The following is a 15,079-nucleotide window of genomic DNA, read 5'->3' on the forward strand; positions in this document are numbered from 1 at the left end:
AGATGACATGTACATTTGTACTGAACTAGTGCTGGCGGCGGCAAGGTGCTCAGTGTTGCCAGATTGTAAATTGCGTATCATATCAAAGGCTCAAAATGATCGTATTTGGAGGATCTTATATCTGTCAACACTGGGAAAGTTTGACCAATGACAGAGCTCGCGCAAGAAGGTGGAACGTAAGTGATACCCTTTCCAAAACGTGTAAAGACGTAATAACTCATTTGAAAGGCCCAGAGAAACAATAATATCCGACGAGGCAAAATCCCGGACTATTTTGGAATCCCTGCTGGACGCATTTTTTTTGTGTGACCGTAATGTTAGCATATAAAACGTTAAAACATGTGTTCGGTAACTTAACGGGATGATTCATTTCAAGGGGCATAACCTTCAGATACAAGTATGAAAAAGTTAGCAATGACGTGATTAGCCTGGTTACGAGACGGCTACGGTGTGAATAACTGATGGAGTAAGATAATTTAGCTACATTAACTCAAACGCCACGGAGACTCCCTGTTCTAACTTTGAATCGCTCTGTTGGGGCAAAGTGACCATTGCAAAGGTGTTTGACTACAGACTGTTAACGTAGCAAATAATTGCTACTATTTCAGCCAGTCAACCTACAAGCCTTGCAGGTATAAAACCAATCATGACGTCAGATGACCATTTTCAGTCTCGTTACCATAAACAAGACCCAATACAGTGCAACCCTGAGCACTGACATGATAAGCACTTTGGTGACAAGAAAGGTGAGCATGGCTGCAAAGGGGACTCTTGTCACATGGAAGGCTTCAGTGATGCTCTGCTCAAAAAGGCCAAGTCGCCAAGCTATGAGGCAAAGCAGTCAAGAGCAAGTGCCACTGGAAGTAGATAGATGGATACTTTAATAGGAGCTTAACATATATTTAAATATATACATCCAGTTATTCAACATAAGAAATCAGCGGCGAAAAAAAACAATAGAATCATATTTTCTTGACAAGAATTCCATAAATGAAAAGAGATCCTTACATTTTGCATCATTTAGTACTTCTAAAGAATATATGATTGTATTGTTTTTTTCGCCGCTGATTTATTATGTTGAATAACTGGATGATGCGAGTGCATGGAAATATTAACGCGAAGGGCCTCGCCAATAAAATGTATTGAAATCTGAATTACATAACATTGTATTGGCTGTCAATCATGATGGAAGAGTAGACAAGTTAAGTTACGGCATCTCTCATGGGGGCTATGCATTAAGCCATTTGTGGTGACCTTACCACATTGTGCCTCATATACTGTAAATGATAGACCCAGTGACAGGCTGGCATGAAATGGCTTGCATAATACTAAGTAAGGAGGCCAAAATATTTTTTGACTCATGGCTGAAGCTAAGTTTCTCCAGCTCTCCCCAGGTTGGAAAATAAGCATCTCAAACTGCATCAGATTGACGCTTTAAAATATGGAATATTTAAATTTTACTTACAGGGGGGGCACGCCCCCGGAGCCCCCCAGAGGGGTAATATCCTCCTCACCTTTTTCACCCCTTACCCGTTTTCATGCCTGATCTTGACATCTGTCTTTATTATGCGCATGCTCCATGACGACTTTACAGCATTTTCAACCACTCCGCTCCAGCGTTTACGTGTAGATGCAGGTTTTTCTTGACACGGCTCTGTGTGGACGCGATAAAAAGAAGTACCGGATCCAAAAATGTTTCCGGATTCAGGCAATCCAGGTTCTGTGTGGACGTGGCCTTAGCCTAAATCCAATTACAAGCAACAACTACCAAATGAATATTAGATTCATTGGATTATTAAATATTGTCAATCATTATAAACTCTGAACCTTACATTCTGATTCCTTCATTATGCAACACTTACAATAGTTTTGCAACAGGGTTATTGCAAATAGTGTTGCAAAAGTCAAGACGCACAGGTTTGAAGTTGTAGGGACCGTTTTGATAGGTTGTAATCGTGTAAATAAGTTATAGTTTTGAAAACACAATCAATACATTTGTTAATATTTTTTTTTGTGACTTCACATTCAGAACACAGGTGGGTGAGTATTACCCATAACTGAAAACTTCGACTCAAGTTCATACTTTTTCTACAAGCTCTCAAATTTAGCTTGCATGTGTGAAAATATTAACATTTGAGTTCAGATTTTTCTGCTACAAGTTCTCACATCAAGTTTGCAAGCTCTCGCATTTTGCTACATGTTACCTTACTATTGTTCAACGGTATACTATTCATCTATCAGATGTATATGGTAGCACCAGATAGATTTCCAGATTCTTTTTATTAATCTGTACTATAATTAGTCAATAGCATCAGAAACATCATACAGCAAGCAGAGAATAATGGACTGCACAAGATATTTTTGAAAGGGGTAAAGATGTTTCTCTACAAAATAAAATGGCTATTTATTGGAAAAATAGTATATAATCAATGGTTTGTGTTGTTATGCAGAATGACTGCTCCTGCATAAAGGGGTACATGGGAGATGGCAGGGTCTGCATCATGGTCAATCCCTGTCTGAAGAACAATGGAGGCTGCCATGACCTGGTATGTTTTTCAAAGTACTCCGCTCAAAACTTTGAGATCAAAACAAGCCAATATGTGGCACCCTTAAATCTTCAGACCATAATTCTCGGAAAACTCTGAAATCCGAGAAAATCGGGCATGCCATTTTCTGAGTTTAATCATTACAACATTTTTACCACGCCACTTTCCCATTAAGTAAGCGAGTGCCAACAGTATATCATTTGGAACGAGAATTTGACTATAAATAATCAGTTCATTGTCTGAATAGTCTAACTAGCACAAATCATCAGTTCACTGTCTGAATAGTCTAACTAGCACAAATCATCAGTTCACTGTCTGAATAGTCTAACTAGCACAAATCATCAGTTCACTGTCTGAATAGTCTAACTAGCACAAATCATCAGTTCACTGTCTGAATAGTCTAACTAGCACAAATCATCAGTTCACTGTCTCTGGATAGTCTAACTAGCACAAATCATCAGTTCACTGTCTCTGGATAGTCTAACTAGCACAACTGTGAAACTTAATATTAACTTAAATTAAGTTATTATTATTGCAGAACCTTCTATGTATGCCTATTCAGCTTTGTATCAATGCAATTCAATTAAATGTCATATAATTATAGGCAACATGCAAGCAAAATGGTAGTGGATTACGTAATTGTGTTTGCCCGGAAAACTACCATGGTGATGGGATCACATGCTATGGTTCCATACGGATGGTATGTGTTTTTTATATTTTTATATTTTAATATAGTTTATATATATAGCCAGGGAACTGTCCACTGATTGCTATTTGAAGGAAACTGGTTTAATTGTGTTTTCATGCTGTCACTCTTTTTTGCGTCTGCAGGAACTGGAGTGGAATTCTGATTACTATGATTTCTATCGTTTAATTCAGGTTTGGAAAACCATCTTTATTAGAAATATTTACAGAAAGAGGTAACACTATATATTGAGGTTCTTTTAAGTTCACATCAACAAACCATGAAAATGTCATAAGTAAAGTTTAATTTAGACGATGCTCTGACTGAACATTAAAAATTAAAAATGTTCTTTGAATTCATGCAGGACTTATTAAAGTGTTTTTTTTATTTGTTGTAGAAAACCCACTTATTAAACCTTGATGGGAATGTCACAGCTTTGGTGCCCTCCAGGACTGCTTTCAGAAAACTAAGCAGTACTGAAGAGACATTTTGGTTCGACTATTACAGACTCCCACACCTTCTAAAGTAAGGATTTGTAGCCAGAACATTCTGTGACAATAATGTGCCATGAAAATTCTATGACTTTCAATTTCACTGACTGTAGAACCTGTATCTCATAGTGTCTGATATTTTTAATTATCATATTTTTTAATTCATTTGATTACTGTATGTAACATGTAAAAAAGTAACAAATTGTGTTGTTCTTCAGTGCACACTTTTTAGATGGTATATTTTCCTATGAGGATTTACAGCAGCATGTCAACCAGCAAATGGCAACTCTTCAGACAAGCACAAAATGGAACATCAAAAACAGTAGTACAGTGCGTGGACTATACATATTTGTACTTAATGGAATCATATTTTATCTTTTTTTACATCACACTTATTTAGATGTGAATCACCTGAGCCCCATTCTTTGCATGTGGATTACTGGTTTTCTATTTACCGTGAGTTTGCCCAAATCCTACGGAATGCCCCAAGTAGGGGCAATAAATAATTGTATTCCCTATTAGAAAAAATTCAATAAAAGTAGATCTTTGATCATCAAGTGATTGAAGGTCTTTATGGTGAAATACACAAGCAACGATAAAGCCTAAAAGGGCAAACCTAATTTCCCGACTATAAACTGCAGTTTATACATTGATTTTGTAAATACTTAGGTGCAGCCTTCATATGGAAATGCATTTTTTTCACCTGGTAGTAACGGGCATAGTAACTCTGGCAGATAAAGTGTAAATGGGTTTCTCTTTCTCCATCCTTTTCACATACCCATGCATCTGGTTAAAACAACATGGCATAGATAACACAGTTTCATTCACATTCAGTCTTCCATAACGATAAAGTAAAGGGTGACGTGTATTCCTCAGGGAACCATCTTAACAGTTGGCAGCTGCTAGCGTGAGTTAATATGAATCAATGTTAATATGTGTGAATATTAGTGCTGTCAGTTTAACGCGTTATTAACAGCGTTAACGCAAACCCATATTAACGCCATTAATTTTTTTATCGCGCGATTAACGCGTTGTAAAAAAAAAAACGCTAACGTTGCGGTTTGAGTGATGGTAATGGCAAATGGTTGATAAAAAGCTTCTGAATAGAAAGTTTACCTTTAAAAGTTGTGTTGTGCAAAAGAAGCGAGCTTCACTGTCTGAAAATGTCAACAGGCAGCTGGCTGAAAGCAGTAAGTAGTTGGCTTACCTTTTATTGGTAACCTAACTGTTACGGTTCATTGTTTTTTAAATAAGAGGCCTGACTTCTATGTTCACAGCAAACTTGAGTCAGAAATGTGCATTTTCTAATTTTATTTTGTACCGCCCTGTTTGGAAATGTTGTTTTTCAATAAAATAAAACATTGTATAAAGCAAGCCAATCCACTTTTCCATGATAAGAGCATTAAAATAACATTTGCGATTAATCGCGATTAATTTTGAGTTAACTATGACGAAAATGCGATTAAATATTTTAATCGTTTGACAGCACTAGTGAATATGAATATGTGTTGCACAGGCACCCTTTCAAATAGCTAGTAGCCCTTGCACCACAACTAAATGGCATTAAGTTTCATGTGACACAATAAAGTAATGTTGAATACATGTTGTTAATACACAGGTTTGTTTTATAAAGTTACATAAAGTACTCTAATGTGGTTTATATACTGTACGGTTAATAGTCTGGAAAATAGGGTAATGTTATCATTTATAAAGTCGTAGTTAACCGTGGTGGCCTACACACTTAATTTGTCACCACCTTTCATGCTTTCATCATGGTTTCTTGTCGTTGCTAACTTTAAGATATGTCTACAGCTATCCGAAAGAAAAATGCACTCTCTCTGACTACCACCTTTAACCGGTGGGGCTTTTAATGATCATAGTTTAATGTCTCAATATGGATGCCCTTTTCAAATAGTCATGGCTTCCTCAATTAATTGATTTTGGATATGGGACATTATTTCATATTACTCAAGCAATGTACGAAAAATGGGGCCCAGAGAAGCTTAACTTGTAACTAATTCACCCACCTATTCATGGTTGAGAACATCATCAGTGACATCAATTTCAATGATGCTGTCACTACACGAATCCCAGTTTTTCTGGGAAATAATTGTTCACTCTGTGGCTGTAGTTTCACTTTTTTTTCTCGTTCTAGGAGATTATGATTGAAAATGCCACCTTTCTTGTCCCTGACGTGCAAGCAGTGAATGGATACATCCATATCATCGATACTGTACGAAATTATTTCTTCCTAACTTATTCTCAACAAGTAAATTGTACTAGTAGAACTGTGACAGTTGTTTATATGGCTTTTCTTTCAGGTGCTGAGACCTCCCATTTCAGCTCTTCCTTCTGTGCCACCTGACCTTATGGACTTCCTGAACAAGACACCTGGGTTTAGCCACTTTAGAAAAACTGCGCTAGTAAGACACACATAATAGTACACAAAATAGCCTAGATACAGCATTTTTATTAAGAATTGAACTTTGTTGAAAGCTTGTTTTTAATTAATTGTTTTCCATTGTTTTGTAGCTTTTCAATTTAACAGATAACATATCAAAACAAGGCCACACCCTCTTCATTCCATTTGATAGTGCCATTGATGATTACTTGAAAAAGAGAAATTCTACAGAATTGGTTAGTTACATTTAAGGACTTGGATATTTAGAGTTGAAAGTGAGTGCATTTACCATTTACCATTTACCAACTCCTAATCTTAACAGGATGAAGATGTTTTCAAATATCACATCATACCAGATGAGCAGATTTTTCCTGATCACATAAGGGATGGAACTTTAAAAAGCACACTGCTTGGAAATTCTTATCAAATTATGTTTCATATTAACAGCAAAAATCAGGTATGTTATAGTGAAAGCTGCTTTTACTTCAGCTTTTACCACAGCAACAAACTGTGGTAGTAGTGTTCAAAAACACAGAAATAAAAGAATGGTTCCCCATAATGATGTCAGTTCTGTGATCTAGACAATGGCAAATGGCAAAGTTCCTCTTAATGGGTCATTTTATGAAACTAATCGGGGAGTTGTCATGGCAATCCCACAAGTTCTGGAGATCCATAAGAACCGCTGTAGCAAGGATGTGTTTCTGAAAGTGTCGGTAAGTATCATTTATTTATTCAGACCTCTTGTGTTTTTTTATTTAAGCCCTTTTGTGTTGCTAATGTACTATTCTCACTTTTCAGGGGCGATGCTCCTCTTGTGACTCAGTACCCAGGTGCTTCAGCATGGCCAACCCAGTAAGGTTTTCAACACCTTGTTATTTGTGTCATTGTTGCACTTGTTCACATGTTTTACATTTTTATACTTCACTTAAGCTTATCAATAAAAAGCATTATTGTGACTCAACTGCTAGACTGGTAGAGAATGGTGCTCCCACCAAGATCATGGGGATTAATTTGGAGCACACATACTGATGAAAATGCATAGCTTTTTTTTAACTGTATAGTAAATGTAAACAGCCTGGCTGCGAGACAGTGTGGGACACACTAAGAGAAATGAAATGCAGACTGAGAGTAAAATGCCTTTCTTGCTCTGTTTCTAGATAAGAGAAAGTTTCCTACCAAATATGAAACCTAACTGTAGATACAAGAAAAAAGTGGGCACCAAGAGGAAATATGTGCCTGGCTGTGTAATGGAGTGCTTGAAGAAAACATCAGTAAGTATTCTTTGACATTGTAACATTGTGGCATGGGGCAGTTCTCCCATGCGCTTAAGTGGGTAAAAAAAATTGCAGCTATGCACTTTTCAGCCTACACAAATTCTACCCTTAATTTTGAGTAACTGGCTTTGAATTACTCACTTTTCAGCTACACACTTCTTAGGGCTGTAGTAAGTGAAGTAGTACTACAAGATTAAACACCATATTGGCCTCTATTTTGAGGACTATAATGGCTGACGTGGATTTTTCAATATGGGCGTGGCGTAATGTTCTTCTCTGACCGGGAAGACCTGTGTTATGAGTAAATGCAATTAATCTATCTTGGATATTCTCGAAGTAAACATTTCCTGGCAGAGGATAAAATTATTTAAAAGTTACACCACTTGAAAGAGTCGAGCTCGAGCATCTGGCAGAGGTAGGCCTTGTCAAATTTGTTCGACTTCAATTAATTGCTCAATCAGCAGTAAAGTCGTCAATGATTTAATTAAGCAATATAGTACGAGTGGGAGTGGGGGAGGTAAGGGATAATCCCGCGAGTGCTGCTCGGCCGTAGCCACCGAGGCCGGAGGCCGAGTGGCGTAAGCAACAACACCCGTGGGATTATCCCTTACCTACCCCACTCCCACGAGTGCTATATTGCTTTTATAAAACAATTCTACAGTCAACAAATTAACATTTCAACACGAAGTTATTGATTAAAAAGTCTTTATTTTGCCATTGTTTCTCCGCAACAAAAATGAGTTCCATTGTCAACGTCTTTGTTTGGAATTAAAAAAAAAAATAATTACGGTTATCATCAATGCGCTAAAGAATGTTTCATCGCGGAGTGATTTAGCTGTGAAAAGTCTGAGTTGGTATGTTGACGGATAATCCAACTCATGGAACTTCTCTCGTCCAATCAGAAACAGCTAAATAACGCGATAGAACCCAATTGTTTTTATAAATACCCAATAATGATCTCTTTTCTTGGTTGCGGTGGAATGCAGAGGTTACATTCAGGTTGGTCCAGGTGTTCAAATTCTTCAACATGAACATACGGGTAGCAATCAAAAGGTTCTGCACCTATAAACACCTCAGAATATTATAGTATAACTCAATGTTGACAGTCTGACCCTGGGATAATGCAATGTGCAAATGACCTGAACTGTGTCACACTGGCATTTGGGTGCTCCACCATGACAATTTGCACCGGACAGCGCATGGAAAACATGCAAGTTTTTAACACGATTGTCGCTCCCCACCACCCCTACTCGCGGAATTGGCTACCTGGGACTTCATTCTCTTCTCTTACATGAAGTTAAAGCTGAGGGGGTTGCCGTAGACACAGTGGAGGAGATCCAAAACATATTGCAGATGGTGCTGGCAACGCTTAAAGAACAAGACTCCCAGGGAGCGTCCCAAGCGTGACAGGATCACTGGGAGTGGTGTCTTGCTGCGCTAGGTGACTATCTCAAAGGAGAGGTACGTTTTTGCTTCTTACAGGACCTTTTATATCGCAGCTGATAGTTCACAACCTCCCATATCTTATGCATTCCCCAATTGTGTAATGCTCTTGCATTTTCTGCAGCAGGTTATTTCCCTGCCTCTGGGATATCCCATATTGTTAGTTTATCTACACATACAGTCACCAGTAGCCTCGTGTTAGACAAATGAGTAGGCTACCTTTATGTCCACTCTTTCCAATTGATCTAGTGGCAGCTAAACAGGCTTTCACTCACCAGTTTCAGTTCTGCTGGGATTCTAGATTCATGAACTGCACTTAAAGCCCCATTATGCAACAATTATACTTCAGGATTAGGGTTAAGATAAGCAGTTTAACCTTAAAATAACAGCTTTAAAAAATTGGGGCGCTACAATGACTTTTAATATGGAGAATAGCCTCCGTGCCATTGCCATACCAGGGTCTATAGGCATATAACTGCGTTCTGTAGTTTTGCCTGCCACAGCCCGCAGACCTGACTTGTTTACTTTCTGCCGATCTAGTAAGTAGCTTATTTGCCGTCTTGCTTTGTCTTGTGTTGCACTTGCTTGATGTTTGACTGTGTAAGGACAGTCGTTGAGTAACTAATTTGTCATAATGTCAAAGTCAGCACATTTCAAGAGATTTCGTTAGTTTTAGCTGCTAGCATACCTTTAGCGAATAGCTATTGATCCGTTGTGCTGCTTTAATACCCTACAGTTTGTTCACAGAATAATTCTAAGTAAAAAAGTGAAGGCTACTATTTAAATGTAATTAATGTTGAATACCATAGTTACCTGAGACGAACGTAATATGATGTAGCAGTAGACAAAAAACTTGAGATCATTCTTTCACATCACGATACAGTAGGTAGCCTATGCTATTTGGGAAAAATGAGGGAAGTAGCATACTTAGTAAACTTGGATTTCCATCCAAAAACTTTTATGTCCTTAGAAAATAGAGCTGACCACTTCTGCAAATCGCAACGAAGCAAGTGCCAGAATGTCTACTGAAACATTTAACATTTCAGCAAAGATATAAGCTCTACATTTTTGTTGTATCGTTTTACCTTGTAATCTCATCTGACGCATTCAGTTTAAAGGGATTGCTCAACAATGCTATTGGTCGGCTTAAACCAAATATTTCACTAATTAACTTTGGCCTGGCTCTGCCCACTTATTGCCTTTGATCACACCTTTACCACTGAGCAACAGTGTGCATGCGCACCTGTTTCAACCAGCCGTTATCATCCTAAAAATAGGGTCCATTGTCTTATATGGGAAGTAGGTATATTTTCAACATTATTACAGTACAAATGAAGTTACAAAAGCACATTATTTGTGTGTCGAATTTTGGTCTTCATCTACTGACATCTTGTGAATCTACTGAAACATCTTGTGAACAAGTGTAGTAAATAAAGGGTTCCATATATAATAAAGCTTAATTAAAGACTGAAAAGAGCTCGCCAAGTGCAAAGAAGAAGAAGTGTTCTGGCCTTGCATGGATATACTAGAGCTTACAAACTCGCATCGAGCAGCGGTGCAGATGGGATTTTTAAAACTGGGGGGAGGCTAACATCGCCTAATCAGCTGTGCAGAGTTATTAACTGATGATTGTCGCCTTACATAGGCAGAGTGAGGGGGACGGATCGGGGTCACTATGAATCTGGGGGGGACATGTTCACCCCGTCCCTAGTGCTATCCGCACCCCTGGCATCGAGCGATGTACTTGACTGTGAAGCCATCATCATTGACGGATTAAGAAATCACGGGCCCCTGGGCCTGGACATGTTAAATCATTAATTTAACTGAATCTGCTTTTTAATAGTGCCTTTAGTGAATTAACGGTAAGCATATAATTGTGTAAGATTTCTACTGACGATCTCCCCCTAAAAATTATGAAAACCATGACAGAGAGAGGTTTGCCATTTTAAGGGAATATATAGCATATGGTATCTAGTAGGGTAAAAAAAAAAAAAAATCATCCTTGATCACTGTCGCATCAAGCTAACGTCACTAGCTTCATTGTCTTTAGTAACGCCCCTGGCTCACATGCACATTTTCTAACACAGCACAGGTACACTCAATTAAAGCCATTTGCAAATGAACAAAATACACCTTTTTCAACCACAAATAAGAGATACATAACAGCGACTTCACGCAGAGGATCTGGCTTAAGGGCCCTCGGAGCTCATGGGTCCCTGGGCCTGAGCCCGGTAGGCCTGTTCGTTAATCCATCCCTGGCCATCATCCACTTCACAGATGCCTGGATGAACAGCTTTCAAGCCAAAATAACCATCCAGACCTGCTGGTCCTCATCAGAATAATATGTGCTGTCTGTCCTTGCATCTGAGTCGTTTCAGAGAGTAAATGCAAATATATTTGCCATCGGTTGCAAAGTGCATGATAATAGGCTACGCAACATGATCTTAAGATGGGATATTGAAACATTTTGATTCACCTTTTCCTCAATGTGAATCAACATGTCGCATGAATAGGCCAAGCAAATGTGTAATATGGTTGATTTACCTGATCAACGGGTTTATGTGTTAGCATAGAAACTAATGTGTGACATGGTTAATTTACCTGATGGATGGGTTTATGTCATAGCATAGAAACAAATGTGTGATATGGTTTATTTACCTGAATGATGGGTTTATGTGCTAACATAGAAACAGATACTTTCCTTTGAGGCTGTTTGTAATACAGTTCTCCCCTTGCTTTCATTTTCAAAGTCCACATTCCACATTTGCCAGACAGCCAAAATTAACAAGAGTGTGACCCAGTTTTCTTCTGTTTTAAATTAATCACACCTATTTCAAGCGAAGGGTAGAACACGTGCAACTTGCGTGCAAAAAAGGACTTACAGGTGATTGGAAGAGTTTGGCCCAATGTGTAACAGTGGTGGATAGATTTATTTATATTTGTAAGCACAGTACTAATCCGATACGTTTTTTCTTTACCTACAGGATCACTCATGTTGTTCAGGTTATTATGGGCATGAATGTTTTAAATGCCCAGGAAAGATAGACAATTGGTGTAATAACAATGGAAAGTGTAGTGATACTGTTCTTGGCACTGGAGAGTGTCACTGTAAGCCGGGATTCAATGGTACTGCTTGCGAAATTTGTCTGCCAGGACGATATGGAAGAGATTGCAAGTCAGGTAAAATGTATTTCTTGCTCATTCACCCCTACACTAAAGGGTCAGACTGTTTACAGGGTTTACTCCATGTTTTATGGTTTATGTGTTTGTCATTCCAACCATTTTATCACAAAAAGCAGTAACTTTGCTAACTAAACTCCAGGGTTAACACTTCATACTGAACACATTTGCTAGTCTAAGGGTCCTCAGGGCTGCTCAACAGGCCCCCTACATATCTTTTCTATTTACCTTCTTAAAGCACACCTGAAAGTCAGTCTAATTATAATGCTCTTGATGAGCTACAACATGTGTTTCCAGCTAATCAGTATTGCCATGGATGAGTTCCCTCTATGCTTAGAGTAGATGGAGACAAATGCAATGGGGCCTAAACAGCAGAATTGAATACTGTTTCTTAACATTTTCTTTGTTTTGTGATGTAGGCAAAATTCTATTTATTATACTGCTGCTTTGTTTCCAACGCCATAAAAAACAGGGTTGGGTATGTTTTTTTTGTTCATAACAGATTCTTCCATAACTGATGTGTTTTTGCTCCTTCCTCTACAGTGTGCACATGTGTCAAGCAGAATGGAAAGTGTATGGATGGAATAGATGGCGATGGAACATGTGTCTGCTATAAAGGCTGGAAAGGAGAAAACTGCTCTGCTGGTTTGTATAGCTGTGACTTTTAACTAAATATGTCATATGTGAGGAAAGCACAAAGAGCTGGTTCTTAATGGAGAGTTAATATATTTCAGGTATTTCGACACAATACACTTGCGTGTAAATCCAGAAACCGAAGTTTACTTGTTTGTCTAGTCTGAAGTTTGATATTTTCCAGCATGACTAAACGGTCGATGTTAGTAAGTTGTTTATTATATGGCATTTTTCTCAAACAAACTGCTCTCAAACAACTTTGCTTTGTCGCCATCTGAAATCAGCCAGTGGTGTTTGGACTGTTATCTTTTCCGTGTTTAACAACCAGCTGCTTCCGTTTGGCAGCCAAGATACTACGGGACGTTTCAAACTCCTTGTCCTTGAGGATGCTGTGTGGATATTCTCGCAGTGTTTGCACTTTTCTGCTCGTTTAGAAAGTTCTCTATTTCCTCCTGGCTGTTGTTTTCGTTTCATTTTCGTCATCTCCACCTCCAGTTGTAACTATATTTCTTGTTCATCTGGATAGTAAAACTCACTATGTTAAACTCAGAGTGTTCGCTTTCGCTTATTTAGTAAATGAAAATTTGTAAATAGAAAAAAATTAGTTTTGTGGAGTCTTCTCACAAAAGATTTTCGTTGTAGGTTAAAACACAATTCCATATTGCCCACTGAGGCCCCTGAGCAGTCTATACGTGGGAGGAATTACCACACCTCCGCCAATCAGAACGCTCATATTATCGCTGCCATATAATAAAATAAATAACAAAATACAACTTATCTGTCCATCAATTTCACACATTGAAAATAATGCAAATCTCACATTACTCCATAAAGCACATTTTTCTATGTAGCTAACTGTACTAGGTTACTGTTAAGAACACTTAGTGGCTTAGTGGCTAAAACGGTCAAAGAGATAATGAGAAATAGCACTGAATATTCAAAACTTCACAGGAACATGTAAACTCTATATTCATTATGATTGTCAGAACCACATCTTGACAAGTGCTTTGAGCTACTGTCAAAGGTAAATAGAAGTTCTTTAAATAGTTTTTGTTTTTAATCTACTAGCTTTGTATAGTCGGTTCGTAACAGTCATAACAGATTCACCATTTCGATAGCTCCACACGCTCTTAACTGGATTTGTTGGTAAGTTGCTCTTTACTCTATGGTAATGAACTAAATATATAGGCTTACTGTTACTATATAATCTTACGTAGGGCTCTTCTTCTATTTAAGTTAGAAGTTAGAAATCCGCAGTCAATAACAGCAGCAGTTTTCTCAACAGTGTCACCCAGTATCTGACTAACACACACTGCTTACTTTGGCTACTGTCCTGCGGGCCTGCCTTCTGATAGGCTTAGGCTAAATCCTTTGTTGCCTAGGCCACATAAAGACACACCATTTTGATGAGGACTGGCAGAGAATATGGATGATTACTGTGGCTAAAAAGTTGAAATATTTAATTGAAAACTGTAATATTCAGTAGTATAAACAGTATGTATGTTTGTTACTGTTTTATGCATGATAACGGGAATTTTCATTTGTGTCAAATCTTTGTATTGCAGAAGTTGGACATAATGACTGTGAAGAAGTATGTGATGTAAATGCCCAGTAAGTGAAAAACCATGTTACATGTCTCAGTAAACCAACAATGTCAGAGTAATATGCAGGTTTAGTTGTGGAAAATGTTTAAACAAGGACATGTCAACCTGAACTGATCAGAAGGTAAGACTAATGGCCATACCACACCACAAGAATTATAAAAAGGTAGAAATATGGCTAAGCCACTTCTACCCGTGGTCTAAGCAGCAGGATAACGCAACAAATACATCATTAAATAAACAGAACATGCTCACACACACCCTATAGTTATGGTTCTTTCTAAATGTCTGAATTTTCTAGATAACACAATAATAATAATCCAACTTTTTATAGTTGTATTTCAAAGGATGGAGGGAAACCAGCTTGTTCCTGTGTAGCTGGTTATGAAGGGAATGGATTAATTTGCAAAGGTATGAAACAGTTTCTTATTTTTTTGTAGCCTGATTTTACTGCATAAATGTGTGCTGGCTTTATGCCATTATTTAGCTTGTTTCCATGTTTCATCTTCTCTCTTTAAAAGAATTAAGATAAACATAACAGTCATTCTGCTGAAAAGGGCTGGACCCAAGTGTACGACACATAGGCATACTTGTATCACAACGAGAAGTCTTTACTTACAACAAACCAGGAATACAAGGAGCAGCCAAATACCGTCTGAACTTAGCACACAAATATTGACATACCTTCAACTGCGGAAAGATGAGTGCTTAAATACAGAGGAACTAATGAGATAACAAGACACAGGTGGTCATTAGATATACTGGTGACATGATGAGATAACGAGACACAGGTGGTCATTAGATATACTGGTGACATGATGAGAT

General features: G+C 38.0%; 1 protein-coding gene across 1 annotated transcript in view; it reads left to right on the top strand.

Moving 5' to 3' along the window:
• The window catches only part of stab1 (stabilin 1), a gene marked incomplete at its 5' end in the record, with an annotated part of 62,034 nt that overhangs the window by 18,365 nt on the left and 28,590 nt on the right, over positions 1 to 15,079 (top strand). The window contains 16 exons of the mRNA XM_080846104.1: positions 2,451 to 2,546; positions 3,151 to 3,246; positions 3,378 to 3,425; positions 3,629 to 3,756; positions 3,941 to 4,052; positions 5,878 to 5,955; positions 6,044 to 6,145; positions 6,255 to 6,359; positions 6,446 to 6,580; positions 6,705 to 6,836; positions 6,922 to 6,975; positions 7,281 to 7,394; positions 11,825 to 12,020; positions 12,564 to 12,665; positions 14,219 to 14,264; positions 14,589 to 14,665. Of these exons, the coding sequence (XP_080702230.1) occupies positions 2,451 to 2,546; positions 3,151 to 3,246; positions 3,378 to 3,425; positions 3,629 to 3,756; positions 3,941 to 4,052; positions 5,878 to 5,955; positions 6,044 to 6,145; positions 6,255 to 6,359; positions 6,446 to 6,580; positions 6,705 to 6,836; positions 6,922 to 6,975; positions 7,281 to 7,394; positions 11,825 to 12,020; positions 12,564 to 12,665; positions 14,219 to 14,264; positions 14,589 to 14,665 (1,621 nt within the window). The remainder of the gene's footprint in view (positions 1 to 2,450; positions 2,547 to 3,150; positions 3,247 to 3,377; positions 3,426 to 3,628; positions 3,757 to 3,940; positions 4,053 to 5,877; positions 5,956 to 6,043; positions 6,146 to 6,254; positions 6,360 to 6,445; positions 6,581 to 6,704; positions 6,837 to 6,921; positions 6,976 to 7,280; positions 7,395 to 11,824; positions 12,021 to 12,563; positions 12,666 to 14,218; positions 14,265 to 14,588; positions 14,666 to 15,079) is intronic.

The sequence above is a fragment of the Sprattus sprattus genome, assembly GCF_963457725.1.
Source record: "Sprattus sprattus genome assembly, chromosome: 10".
NCBI classification, from domain to species: Eukaryota; Metazoa; Chordata; class Actinopteri; order Clupeiformes; family Clupeidae; genus Sprattus; species Sprattus sprattus.